At 38.7% G+C, this 14,598-nt stretch overlaps 2 protein-coding genes across 2 annotated transcripts; both read right to left on the reverse strand.

Annotated features, from left to right (window-relative positions):
* Positions 1 to 660: 660 nt before the first annotated feature.
* LOC145495005 (mitochondrial glycine transporter-like) lies at positions 661 to 6,812 on the reverse strand. Its single transcript, XM_081474583.1, has 10 exons — positions 5,973 to 6,812; positions 5,701 to 5,825; positions 5,493 to 5,574; positions 4,507 to 4,577; positions 3,574 to 3,676; positions 3,356 to 3,425; positions 3,132 to 3,230; positions 2,383 to 2,549; positions 1,730 to 1,822; positions 661 to 1,304 (listed from the first exon to the last, which is right to left on the reverse strand). Exons 1-10 carry the CDS (start codon positions 5,997 to 5,999, stop codon positions 1,275 to 1,277), a joined length of 867 nt encoding a protein of 288 aa, XP_081330709.1. The 5' UTR covers positions 6,000 to 6,812; the 3' UTR covers positions 661 to 1,274.
* Positions 6,813 to 6,956: 144 nt separating this feature from the next.
* On the reverse strand, positions 6,957 to 14,553 carry LOC145495025 (uncharacterized). Its single transcript, XM_081474604.1, has 4 exons — positions 14,516 to 14,553; positions 12,957 to 13,478; positions 11,299 to 11,443; positions 6,957 to 10,891 (listed from the first exon to the last, which is right to left on the reverse strand). The coding sequence occupies exons 2-4, from the start codon at positions 13,428 to 13,430 to the stop codon at positions 10,746 to 10,748; spliced, it is 765 nt and encodes a 254-aa protein (XP_081330730.1). The 5' UTR covers positions 13,431 to 13,478; positions 14,516 to 14,553; the 3' UTR covers positions 6,957 to 10,745.
* Between the last annotated feature and the right edge of the window lie 45 nt (positions 14,554 to 14,598).

Below are 14,598 nucleotides of genomic sequence, written 5' to 3' on the forward strand. Positions count from 1 at the left end.
CTATTAACTATGCTCCAAACAAACTAAATGCTAGTAAACACTCACATGTAAGCAGTTCTCTTTTCCACTTTATAAAATGTAGAGCAACATAATATAAGAAAAATGCAACATGGTGCAGAAAATGCCACAGTGCACAAACAGCTGCAAGGACATTCAAGGCTTTCACTAAGGGCTGAGCACTGGGCAAATTGACCGGCTGTGAGAACCTTTTCGCCTGCCTCTTTGGCCATCTGGCAGATAGTTTTTGTTATAAAGAAATTCGGTTCAAATAGTTTTGCCTGCCTGTGAAAACCAGTTGCCCTCCTACTGACAATGTTAATGAAACCCCTGGCGCATCCTTTCAAATTTTCCATTTCTTATTTCATGATTCACAAAGGAAACGATAAACTGCGCAGAATTTTAAACTTAGTTCTCCACCACTGCCCTTAGTTGGACACCTTCTGTAACCAGACACTTAGGTCTGACTTCTTCCATACAAACTCTTTCCATGGATGTGCAGACACTTTTCCTGGTCTTACAAGAGGTTCGACTAAGTTTATTATAATAGCACTTTGTCACTCACATACCATAAACAATGACCGTTTCACAATGGTAGTTATTTAAAACCTGTCACACTCAATAAAGTGGAAATCTGATTTCTCAAACCCTATTTTTTTAACCTCCCGATAACTCAAAACCAAAAGTCGTTTCCCTCTGCTCAGCCAAACACTGTAATTTTAACCCCTGATTACTCAAACTATCTGATTTTTCAAACCAATTCTTGTTTCCCTTGGAGGTTCGAAAAATCTGGACTCCACTGTAATTCTCTTTTGTTTCGTAAATCATGCGGAGATTTGAAATACTGATGTGAAAGAAACAAAGCTTACTAACCATTAATTTATTCTTTGAGCTTTGACAGATGAGTCCTAATAACTTAAAAACAAGTTACTTAACTTCAGCAGATTGTGCATAATAAAATCAATATTTATTAAAAATACCATTTAAAATGGTGGCTACTACCTCTTCCTCTGAAAGTATATAAATACTTTTCATATCCTTAAAGTGTGGTAAAATTAATATTTTGCCAAGGGCAAAATGTCATATTTTTATTGCTGCACAAAAGACTGGTCTATTGCCTCCTCATCATTTGGTGTGCAGAGGCATGTTTCACAAGTGCCTGTTTTACTTCTTGACCTACTACTTCTGTGACCAGCATCTTTCTTTTAGATTTTCTGCTTTTCCAGATGCTGAGTGGAAGAACATAATCTTGAGAAAGTACTTTCTTTTCCTGCATGTCATGTTGTTAACCCAAGTTTTCTTGAAAGCTGCAAAGAAAATGAAGCAATCAATCACGTTTTTTTTTTCATTTTTTCAAGAACAACATCAAATAATGGCACTTAAACATGACATACACCATCCAAAAGCATCACTACATATGATACAAAAGAAATAAATTTTTGGTCATAGCAAACACTTTTGAAAGTGCCACTGATGAAAACGAGGCAAAGACCCACTAAACACTTTTCATTGTTTGTGAACACATTTTTATCCACTCAGTCAAATGAATCCTCTTGGGCTGAGTCCAAGAGAAAATACTTTGTTGTTCCTTTCAATTCTCATTTCTAAAAGCAAGCCACAAACATGATACAACTATCAAACTTGATAGTGTGGCCAACAAAAAGATTTAGTGTGTTACTCAAGTTCTAAAACTTCACAGCAATTACCGTAAAAGACTATTAGATGAACATACCTCCTCATAAACAGTCCAGGATAAAGCTGCCATAAGAGTTCTTCTCAGAGTGCGGGGAACTAAACCCTTGAAGAGTCCTTGTACTCCATTTGTCTAAGGAGAACATATTTTGTTTTATTTTCAGATTAAATAGTTGTAATAAAAGCGTCACTTAAAATTCTGCTCAAAGTTCAAGCAATAAGTGCAATTATTTATTAATTTACTCATAGTGGGGTCACATTTTGAAAACAATTTGAAACGTCCCACTCTAATCCATTTCTCTATGCAATCCCGCCATTAAAGTCTCAAGTGCTCTCCAGAAAGTTAAGGTGAAATCTCTTAAAAAGGTTTAAAGCTTGTGCTGTTTTGTTTTGAACTAATGTGAACGTCAATTTTTAATTTTAAAAATATGGATGACTTCAAATTCAATTTTCTCTTGCAGTGTCAGCTTTAGAGCTGAAGTCTGGAGAGGTTCTTCTTAACCCTATTCAAAATGTTAGCATGCTATGAGGTTTTGATTTTTTCCTTCATTGTTTGAATCAGCATAATTTTTTTCTGGATTGCCCATTTATTGTTAATGAAAGGTGCAATGCTTTCTTGAGTGGTTTGATTGAAAAAATAACTTATGTTGGAGGTTACAAACGGCTTAATACTTGAGACAAGTACTTAATTACCTTGAAAACAGAAAAGACAGCACTGCCAGTACTATTATACTTGTGTGGAAATAACTGAAGTCTTGTCTTCACCACATCTGCTGGCTGAGTTACAACTGATGCCATGATGCCAGCAAAAGCACCACAGGTAAATGTCTCAAATGAGCTCAGTTCAGGTGTGCCAAGTTCTGATAGACGAGACACAATCATTAAACATCTGTTCAAAGTAAGACACAAAGCAAAGAGTGCCCATCGGGAACACATCAGCCAAAATAAGAAACAAGATACTGAAGCAGAGTCAATGTTTTAGCTGTCACAAGCTTAATCAGCGACAGCGATCAGCCACTGTTTAATACACTGTATTATTCCTGCCAACTTTTTCAGAGTCCCAGGTGAGAGACCCAACTACATCCAATTATTAACAACTAGGACATTCTGAGGATCTCCAAGGACATTTCAAACATTCACTAGCTCCTGTTTCAGGAAAACGTTTTTCCTTGAAAATGGGAGAATTGGGGGAACTCTATGGTCATGCACATCACACATGGACTTTTCTTTCCTTGCATAGGTTGCAGTTAACATATCTCTGAAAGTGTGTTAGTTAAGGTTGTAAATGGCTCAAGCACTTCAGCTCGGAATGAAGACATGATCTTCTACTACTGCTGGAAGCTTGAATGCAATGTAGTTAACACAGTTAAATGACTTCTCTCTTGATGTTGGCATAATTTATTATTGTTATTTGTTATTGTCTACAGAAAATATCTTCTTACCATTCTTGGCCTGTCTCTTTATCTCAGTGTAGAACATCAAGTAAATCCCTGAAAATGGAGCATCCCGTGCAACTGTTGCCAGCAACCCACTATACAGGCCTACAACAAAAAGTACACTGTCAACATATAACATTTTTCTCAACAGATTTTTGTAACCAGATGATATCTCACAGCACGTTAAAAACAATAAGCAATACAAAAAAACCTTAAAAATACCGCCTTACCTTTGCCTCCTTCACTTTTCCAAATTGACATCAATGCATGTCGCATACTGTTATATCCATAAAATCCACTCTGCAATCAAGGAAATTAACACCAAATTGTTAGTTAGATATTTATTTATCTATTTATTTATTATCTTCTGATGAGAGCTACATCACTGACAACCTTTGTGAACTTCTTCAGCAATACATTTTACCACCCAAACTTTACTGAAGCATACCTCAAATCTTGTTTTAACTACTGTGACTGGCAGCAGAGTGATTCCTGCTACAGTTCTTGCACATGCTCCTAATACAACTGATTCTCCCATTGTTCTTTCACCACTGTAGCAAAGAAGGAAACAAATAGTGGCTTTGAGAACAGGAGAACTAAAAACTAAATTTTTCATTTAACAAGCACGTTCTCATACTTTATTACAGTGCAAAGCACATGCAGACAAAAAATTAGTGCATGACTAAAACAGCACAGCTGTTGCGCTGTCATTAAGTCTTGAGTCACCTATTGTTTTTGATCTTCAAAACTGTAACAAAATTGTGGCTTTATGGGTGAGTTATATCAACAACAAGCAGGTTCACCTGCAACATCAAGGAACTACCACACATACCCAACCACTACAGGTATTATGGGTTACAGGCCTTAATGAGAGCCCTACAGCTCTACCACAAAGTTCACAAGAAAATATTAACAAGAATTCAGATGGTCTTTCAAAGGAAATTGAAAGAAAAAATTGATCCTTAATGTGACACTCAGTACACAACTTAACTTCTCTGAAAAAAAGTAAAGCTTTAGTACAAGACAAATAAAAAAGGTTTGACCATGCATTGTCAACCCTCCCCCCCCCCCCCCCGCTAGAAACTTACAGGAGTGCTCAAGAAAGCAGGGAGAAACAGTCACCTACTGCTAGTGTTTTTCCTTATACTTTTTGTTGTACTCTCTTCAAGCCTTTCTTACTTATAACCTAGACCCTTACACCAGTACAAGCATTGCCATAAGTATTGATACAGTAAAGTGGTGTAGAGAGGTAGACCTGCAGAACAGATTACACCCTCTCCCTCCCCATAAAAGTGGTTGACCTAGACCTTGATTAGTCGAGAAGTAATGGCCCATTTAAATGTCTAGGAAAATTAATATGGCTTATGTCTTAAATACAAACCTGGTAAATTGAGTCAGACCATGGAGAGTACAGAAATACATTCCTATACCAGGAACACATCTTGACAAGGACTACAAAAAAGAAATAGAAAATACATACCTAAGTATAAAGATCTGAAAACCAGGGAAATTATATTGTTTCCCCTCTCTGTAGTAGACATAAGAAACAATATACTGAAGCGGAGTCAATGTTTTAGCGACCACAAACTTTTGACGCTGTCGCAGCATCTTTCTCAAGTAAATGTGCAGAATCTACTGATCATGTGGGCTTGGGTGAATGTAGTTACGTATCAAAACATCCTCGTATAGGGCCAGAAGTTCAAATCCATGGTCTCGATTGAGCATCAGGGACTGGCACAGCCACCTTACTCTCTTCCAACCTGTGGCCTGTGTCCCTAAGGTGTTTTCTAACAGCAGAAAGTGTCAATCTATTAGTGTTAGAATGTTCCTTTAAACAGACGTTAAAGGGTCCGGCAGTTTCCCCGATATAGATCTTTTTACAATCGACACACTCTCATTTGTAGATGATGCCACACTTCTTTCCATCGGTTGTGGGATATTTAGGATGTACACGCTGTGATCTGACGGTGTTGAAAGGTACATGGTAGGTGTTTATTCCCTACTTGCGGGAGGCGCAAGAGATTTTCTCCACTACTCCTTGTACATAGGGGAGATGGACACTAGGAGTGCATTACTGTTGACCTGTGCTCGGTACTCCCAGAATTTGCAAGACCTTAGAAATTCTCTGCCAGTCTATGATGCTCAATAGAGACCATGGATTTGAAGTTCCAGCCCTATACAGGGACGTTTTGCTCAGGTGACAAATAGATTCCTGTCACATTCACTTGAGAATATGAATTTGACAGCGTCAAAAGCTTGTGATCGCTAAAACATTGATTCTGCTTCAGTATCTTGTTTCTTATTATCTGAACCCCCATAAGGTTCCAGTGAAATAAAAAAAAATTGATAAAAAAAATAATAACTCACAGGAACAAGGCCTCTCCAAAGCCCTACAATGTGCTCTCTTCGGGCCACAGAGTAAAATGTGTAAAGCATACCATTGCTACCTCTGTCGAATAAATATATATTACGAGATAAGTAACTGAAGACTTCATCTACTTGTAAATTCAACAACATCAAACACTGCAGTTACCAGTACTTCAAGCAAGCTTACATCACATAGACAAATGCTCACCCTAACTTGAACCTCCCTGCGGATGAAACTTGCAAGCGCGTTTTCACCAGATCGAACGGTTGAAATAACAACGTAGAGCAAGTGCCGCTCAAAGAACCGGCAATGAAAGCCTTAACCAGGGATGTCTGCAAGAGGAAAGACAAGACGAAACAATTAGATGGTCAAATCAACCTGCTTTAACACAAGTTCGCCACAAATAAGTCGATTGCGACGGCACATCTTTTATCGAAAAGTAACATTTCCTAACCAAATGAGGCTGATAGTTGACTTACATCATGTTTACGACTGTTTCGACCCATTCAATCGAAGATCAAAATGTTTATCAAGTCTTCTTGGTTCTTGTCCTTGATTGATCTCTTTGAGAATAAGTCGACTCTTTGTTTACACCAAGAGGAAATTGGCTTGGCGCGAACGATCGTTGCGTGAAAGTTGCCGTACCGGCGGACTGTACATGCCGTATAGATGTTCGATTCACGTGCTTTTCTCCAACACCATTTGAAACCAAAAATTAAGGAGGAAAACGTTCAAACGATCAAACACAATGGGAATAGCTCCCTGTCTGTAAAAGAGACAAATTTTTAACGCGAAATTTCCCACGAAATGTACACTTCTTCCTTTCTATTCTCCAGTCAAACGAGTCCAAAATCCTGTTTTTGTCACGAGACTTCCATGACGCGATGGAAAATTCGAGATCTCATTGGTCGATGCAAAACGTGTGGATTGGCGCGGAATTTGATTTTGCCTAATATGGAACGCACACGTTCCAAATATGGGTCACGCTTTCCCAAATACGGGAGAGTTGTGCCAAATAAGGGTCACGCTTTCCCAAATACGGAGGAAATTGTGTCAACAATTATTCGGAAAATAACTGAGGGGGCTAACTGAGGGCGGATCGGAGTGAGGGGTTCATTAACTTTGCATTCAAAAATTCCGTGTAAAATAGGTATAGATTACCGTAAGTAGTCTGTTTTCGATCTGTCATCGAATCGGTCTCTTTGGTTCTTTTTGATAAGGGTCATAAAGACCATAATATAAGCAGCCCAGAAACTCCTCTGTTTCAAAAATAAGGAGAACTCTCCGTTCATGGCAGACACTGACAAACCGCGATGCCCAGCATACCGGACCTGTGTAGCTAATGAACATGAAAACTTTGCAAGTGAATATATATGAAATATTGTATATTTGAACCGGCGCAGAGGCCATGGGTTCGAATCCCGTTCAAACCTGAGCTTTTTTGAGGCTTTAATCACAACTGCTTTAAAAGTTGTGTATATAACTGCGATGATCAATCATGTCTTCATATGAAAACTTTGATATCTTTATCAAAACGTGTGTCTCTTTTAAATAATTCACGTTCTTTTTTACTGATAGCCTACTCTGTCTGCTTTAGGGCAGGTTTTCTCTACAGGTTGGTGTTCTTTTTCCAAGGGAATACCTTCTGCAAAGTTCTAATTTTGCCCGTTCCCGGGAGGGGGGAGGCTCCTCCCAGAAAAATTGAGCGAGGGTGTGCGGCCCGTTTCCCAAAACCCTTACCCTATTTATGACCAAAGTCTGCGATAATCCCTACCCTATTTATTACCTGACCAAAAATTGGAAACCCTATTTATGGCCTGACCCTTAAATCAAAACCCTGTTTCAGACATGCGTTATAATTAGTTCCCTGGTTCAGACCAATGTTAAATTACCGTGAACATAATTTGTGAAGGGCTTTTGTTGATTTTCTTTTCGATAATGATGAAAAAGTGGCTTCTTCTTAAAAACATACCCATATCAAAGCTAGAGTGCAAAATCTATACCCTATTTATGACCAAAATCAGCTAAAATCGATACCTTATTTATGACCAAAACGGCTGAAAAACCATAAACTTTGGGGCCGCACATACCTATATAGCCCATATAAGGGAGTATATGTACCCCCGGTGCCCGTCTCATCTAAACTGAACGAATCCTCCGTAATGCACGCATGAACTGGGCTGAAATGGACGGTACTTGATTGGAATACTCATATTGTGAGACTCGTAACAAAATCAACTTTAAAACTTAAAGAAGCTTTCCTTACCATCGTCAAGAAGGATACCTGGTTGGTAGGCTATAATTAAAGCAAGGAGAAAGAAACGAATAAACAAATAAAACAGGCGCATTTTATCCTCTTACTCCTTCATGTTTGTATTTTTAGGTTATACGATATTTATTGAAGTAGGTCCACATCAGCCCTTAGGCTGCCGAGAGTTCTTGAGTTAATAAATTCAATTGCGAATTGAATTGAGTGCTCTAGGAAGACATGGTTAAGACTAACAAGTACACTACTTACCCGTTTGAATTATCACTAAAGTTAGGTAGATGTGAGGTGTAAACGAAGCTTCGCGAGGTATATTTCATTGCCGCTCAGTGTGTAGAATACAAATGTAAGCACTCCCTTTGTAGTGCACCCCCTACGAAGAACATGTACCGGTACTTACTCAGATCAAAGAGAGAATTACATTTAATATATATTCGCAAACGACTTGCAGGAATTCAAGTTTGCCAGGGGCACTCGCAGTCCGCAAACGGATACCTACCAAACCCTACCCAACAGAGATACTAGCGCATTTCCCAGGACTGCCCGTAGGTAGGTGGATTATCTGACGACGACTTGATCCAAGAATTGGTACACCGTCTCCGCCTCTCGGCCATTAAAAAATGATGTTTTCGTCAACCGCAAAAAAAATTAAGGCAATGTTTTCATCATTGATTATTGTTTTATGGTTGTGATTATTGTCCAAAACTCTGGTAATGCTTGTCTAGGAAGTAGACAGACAAGATAAAACAAGACAAACGCTCCATCCAAACAATAAGTAAACTGTCCATCCATTCTGTTATATTTTTTGTTTGAAAATACTTCAAAAGTACAAAATGCGGCTTATTGTCGATTGACGCTACACTGCTCCTGCAGACCATTGACGGGCGAATAAGTCCCTCCTAGCTCTTCAGGAGGCTGAAATTTAGATCATACCGGATCATGGCATAACTTCGAATAACTCCAAGTCCTCCAACGGTACAATTCTTGAGAAACGTCGTGTTTTTCACTTTTCACAGATTGGAAAACTGACAAATTGGGGAAAGAACAGCGATAACCCAGAATGTCATTTTCAGAATCAAAATAGTCCGAAGTGCAAGAAACTCTGCCGCAAATTACGTTAAATCCAATTCATAATAACAAATAAATTTTCTGTCAACTGCTTGCTATAGGTCCCGCGATTCACGCGTGGAGTACTCGTCATTTGTGTAAGTGATTTGAACTCTAGCATAGTTAGTATTGACTCTAGCAAGTGAGTACATGTTGTAACAAATAACGAGTTTTTCATCATGAATTTAATAGCCTATCTGAAGATGGCGGCTAATAGTTATTATTATCACTTTGTCGGGCATTGTGGCACACTTTGCGGACTAAAATGGAGAATTTGGCGGGCTAAAATGTATTTTAGCCCGCCAAATTCTCGCGTGATTGTTCAGACTGTTTTGTTATCATTTTTTTGAGTTTTTATTTTCTCAATGCCTTCCAAAGTGATAATAGTAATAGAGTTTATATGTTTTTGGGCACAAACATGTTTTGGGCCCTTCTCAGAGCTCATTCTAACCCTCGCATAGCGGCTCGGGCCCGAAACATGTTTATGCCTGTGAACATAAACTGTCTTGTTTTGGTCATTGATTTTTAGCATTGGTTCAAAACCAAATCAATACATGGTCAGTAGGCGTGCGTGCTTCAGAATGCACATGCAACTTATCCTGCTGACTTATCCTGTCTGGGTTCAACTCCTATAGGGGAGGGGAAGGCAGAGCACAGAGATTGGACTAATGTGCAACTAGGTCGTAAACTACTCAGTTAAATGTAATTTGAACTGTAAATTCACTTTTATTGTATATCACACGTCCTACGTAGTTCGTTGAAATTCCCGACTTGTATTTCGGTCTCATGATAGTTAAAATTCTTTCAAACTTAATGTCAACTGTTATTTCTTTTGCGAAGCCAACAATTAATGAAATTAAGAGAGAGCCTCGTTTTCAGGGTCTCTCAGAACAAAAGTTTAGTGGGCAAATTGAAAAGTTGGTGATTACCGAGCCAACTATTAGCCGTAAGTATATATGTACTAGCGTTCTATCACGAATGCCGTTCTCTGATTAGCTACGCTACTCACTGTCTATTGTTTTGTAGATAGCGAGCAGCGTAGCAGTGTGCAGTTGTTAAAAAAATGGCGGCCACTTCATTGTGTTTTCGCATTGTCTGTGATGAAGATTTTGAACAACTAATAGATTTCAACCAAAACAACTAGATGATTCCTTCTCGATTTCTATCGCGTCAGATAGTTGACTTGGACTGCATCCTCGTCAACTATCTTGCGATAGAAGCTCATGATCTAATTTTAAAAATGGTCACCAGAAGTAAACAATCTAATATTGTTTTAGCATTACCCTGTAGCCGATCTATCAAACATAGAATATTTTCAAATCTCTGTTTAATCTACATTTTGTTACGATGAAATAAAGAAAAAAATAACTTGACAGTAGATAAAACTGATTTATTATTAGTTTTGTTTATTTGCTTGCAACATCGTCCCAGGAGGGAGGCTCCCATAAAAAGGAGGTGGACAGGGGGGGGGGGGGGGTTAAAAGAGCAGGTTTGGTACCTCTTAGAGTGTTCAGTCTCAAAAAGTCCACATTGGGAGCTTTCGTGGCACCTTTTAGGGTATTAAGCTGAAAAAATATGACACAAGATAATGTGTTGTTTTAGAATTGGTATCTCTTAGGGGTGGAAAAATTTCAAGCCATGCCCACGGAAGAGAATCCTCTTAGGCGTTCTTTTCAAAATTTCCGATGAGCATCCCTGTCATTTTTTATGGGAGTCCCTCTGGAACATACTGTCCTCCTGATCAAAATATTTGAGACATGGTGGCAGATGTTAAGGGTGTCAGCGAGAAAATCTGAACAAATGTTCTGAGTGTCTTCTTAACAAATCAGATGGACAAAATTCAGCTACTGGGTATGCTAAAGTAATTACAACTGATCATCTATGTGTCTGTATTAGAATCTTCTCTGTCAACATAAAACCTCTCTTGGGAAGTAATCAGATTGACAATCTCATTTAAAGAGTCCACATTGAAGTCAGCATACTTCTTGAAGTCACCATTCTTTGAATCATTTAGCAACACTGTCACTGGGAAAATGTTTACAGAGAAGAAAAATCAACCATGAATAAAGTTTACAAAGGCAAAGAAAACTTTCGGGAATATGAAAAGAAATAAACCATTACCAATTTAAAATAAAATAGGTGAGTTTGCACTGACTACAGAGACAAATCTAATTAATGTTTTGGTACGAAAACCTTTAAAAGGACACTTTGGTCGACAGGGTTTGACCTAAACTAATAATAGGTCATGTTCAGTGTATAAATATTCTAACATGGCTCCAAGGCTTTCAGGACAAACTTCTATATTTGCTTTCTTTGATTCAGAGTCTCTTTTAGAAACTGGCCATCCTATTAGAAATAAATGAAGTTTCAAGGATGGGAGTGAGCCCCATTAACTGCATTATACAGAAATCTTTGACGACAAGTATTCTAACCTGATCCTGCATCTTTGCCGCACTGTATGTCATTAAGGTGATCTCCAACCATAACAACACTCCTTGGATGCACTCCCCATTCCTTGCAAATGTGTAGAAGAGGAGCTGGGTCAGGTTTGGGTGGAGTGAAGTCACGAGTGAGGAACTGTATTAGAAGTACACAAAGAGATTTTTAGTAACTTATTAATAGTACTAATAGTAACTAACTAGGTTTTTTACTAACAAGCCATGGATAAGGAAGGCTCTGAATGAACTCAGAATTTCAAACCGTGTCCTGGGGCCTGTTTCTCGAAAGGCCCAGAAACTTTTCAGCCCCACAAAGCCATTTTTAGTTTATCTTTTTACTAAAAACAGAGATGTGCATACGCCTGAAACTGCTTGTATGAAGAGAACATCTGTTCATATTAAAAATATGTGGATAACACAGCTCTGTAACCATAAGGTTTGAGATTTTGCTACCGCTTTCCAGGAGCGAAAACTTTTCGGGACCTTTGAGAAATGGGCTCCTGTCAACATATCAACCTTGTACCCTGAGTCTTTCTTCCCCTTGACCAGTGGTTGGGAAATGAGCAACCCTGGAAAGATCTGATTTGAAGTCCAAAAATATCGAACCTCCGTTTGAATTGCACATGACTAACTGAGAAAAATGTGGCTCAATCAAGGCTCTGGTGTTTTACTTCTGCTCATTCACATTCATTTGTTTTTAAAACCAATCAAAATCTAGCCTGTAATGGAACCCTCGAGAGTTGCTTGTTTCCTGAAGCTTGCGCAGTAAGGAACAAAGATTCGAGGAACGAGATTAATCAAAATATAGGACTTATCACAAATTCACTTTCACCGCATGCTATCACAGGATTTTTGGCTGAATCCCTTCAGTTTTAGACAGGCAGGGCTTTGGAACTCGAACTCAGGCAAATATACCAACAGAGTAGCCGGCCAATATCATGAAGGAGATGATGTTTTTTGCCTGGGGGGAAGGAGGGACTCCCATATATAAAGGACGAGGTTTTTGTCTGAAATTTTGAAAAAGAATTCCTAACAGGTATCAAGATCCTATTTTGAGGGCGTGGCTTGGAATGTTTTTTACCGCTAAGAGGTACCAATTCTAAAACAGCACATTATCTCCTGGCATACTTCTTTGGCTCAATCCCCTAATAGGTACTGCAGAAGTTCCCACTGTGTCTCTTTTGAGACACCCTAAGAGGTACTAAAATCATGTTTTTAACCCCTAAAAGCTACGACAAGCACCCCCCTCCCCCCATCGTATGACAAGTCCCCCTGGTGTCTTTTGCCAGCTACCAGCCATTTTTGACAATCTGATAAATATATATGTTGTTGAACTTCCACAGAGGGGCTTTTCAAGTGCACAAAATTTTTAAATGAAATAAATATTTACAATAGTTGATAACAAAAAATCTTGAACTTGTGCATTAGCGTTAAACCAACAATAGGTTATGATCGGTCCTGACCAAAAGGATTGTGTCTGATTATGTCATTAACTTTTGTTTAAAACTAGTGCTAAACAAGAGGTACTTGCATGGAACAGCAACACTCCCTGGCCTTTTTTATATTGTCTCTTCCAATATACTACCAGTTAAGCAATTTCAGATCTGACCAGTCTCTTTTTTCATAAATGATGCTGATAGTATAGTTCTTACATGAGTCAGTGGACCACCATAATTATCAGGATGTCCCAACAAGTCCAAAAACTGATCAACAGATGCCTGTAAATTCCTTGTTATAAGAGCTCTTTTCAGTTCACATTGTGACAAAAATTTAAGCAGTTCAAATACACCAGGTTGCAGCTTTGTATTCTTTCTTCCTTCCTCTTCAAATTCCTCCACCAGTCGGAGAGCCATTTCCTTTTCGCTTCCGGATTTTGAATTGCAGAACTGTAAGATATCAACACCTTTAGGGCACTGAAGATCACTCCGGAGCTTAGCAAAGTCCAGCACTGGTAAAGTAAGGGTGCCATCCAGATCAAACACAATGCCATGAACTGGAATAAGAGTAGGCTGTTTTTTGGAACCAGTTTTAACACTTCTTCTAATTGAGTATGAAATTCCTTTCATCCTTTCACGCTTCAACATCATGACTTGTTTCCGCAGGAAACAGAAAATTATTCCCAACATTCATTCGAGGTATTTCAGAAAATAATGCTGTCCAGGAAATCTATCAAACTTGAGAAATAGATTTAAAATATTAAAATTGATATCACACAAGGAATCGGTGAGAAGACTGATCTTCACTTTTATACACTTTTCAACTCTAAAAGAAGACACCAAAGATGTCCGAAGCTATTTGGCCTTTGAGCATTCCTCTAGAAAATATCCACACCCAATATAAGGAGAAGTCATTAGAAATCTTGAAGGGGAAGAGGAGGGGGAGGGAGGTTCAAAGGCCTCTTTACCAAACTAGCAGTGTCATTGGCCATGCAGGCAACTACCATATTGGTTGAGAGAAGTCTACTCTGAATTTTGAAAGCCCATGACAAGTTCCTGATACATTACATAATATTTATACAAATATGTGCATTTAAAAACTCAAATAATTCATAGTAAATAAGGTATTTCTCTTTTTGAAGACATGGAAGAATGAACTCTGCTAGTAAAATTGGCTGGACAAGAGCATGCCTCACTGTCGTAAACACCCAGGAGTAAACATAAGCTTATGCAATATACTTATGGCTCAAGCTACTCCCATTGATAAACTAGTTGATATTTATTAATTAATTAATTAATTAGATTTCTAATTATTTTGACAACTGTGAATGTCCTCTGGAATGTCCTTAAATGCCGCGCCGTTGTCTCGTCCCAATCCTTTCTAGTCTGAAACGTCTCGTCTCATAATCCCTGCCTGATTTTCATGGAAAAACGGACTGCCGGCAGTTTATGATACACAGGAAAACAAATCTTCAGAGTGATACATGGAAAGCAAGTTACGGGGTTTTAAAAAAGCTTAAAAAACCTTAAGACCTCAGCAAGATTTGTTTAAACCTGGGGCAAGTTATGCAACCCACAACAATCCTTGTGATTATACCAACCGCGAGCTCCGTGACAGCAGCAATCGCTCCGGAATATTCAAGGTTTCTTTGCAACTACATAAGTCGCTATTTAACTGGGATGATCTTCTTTCCCGTATTTCACCGTCGGTTAGCACATTCACGACCATATAAGCGAAAAGGGAAAATTTGCAGCGTTTTTTTTTCTTGACTTACCTGGTCGGCCTGCCTGGTCTCTGTACCTGAACAAAAACAATTCCTCGTTCCCAGATCTTCGCTACGAAACGAGCTAAGCGGGG

Source organism: Orbicella franksi, chromosome 1 (assembly GCF_964199315.1).
Source record: "Orbicella franksi chromosome 1, jaOrbFran1.1, whole genome shotgun sequence".
Lineage (NCBI taxonomy): Eukaryota > Metazoa > Cnidaria > Anthozoa > Scleractinia > Merulinidae > Orbicella > Orbicella franksi.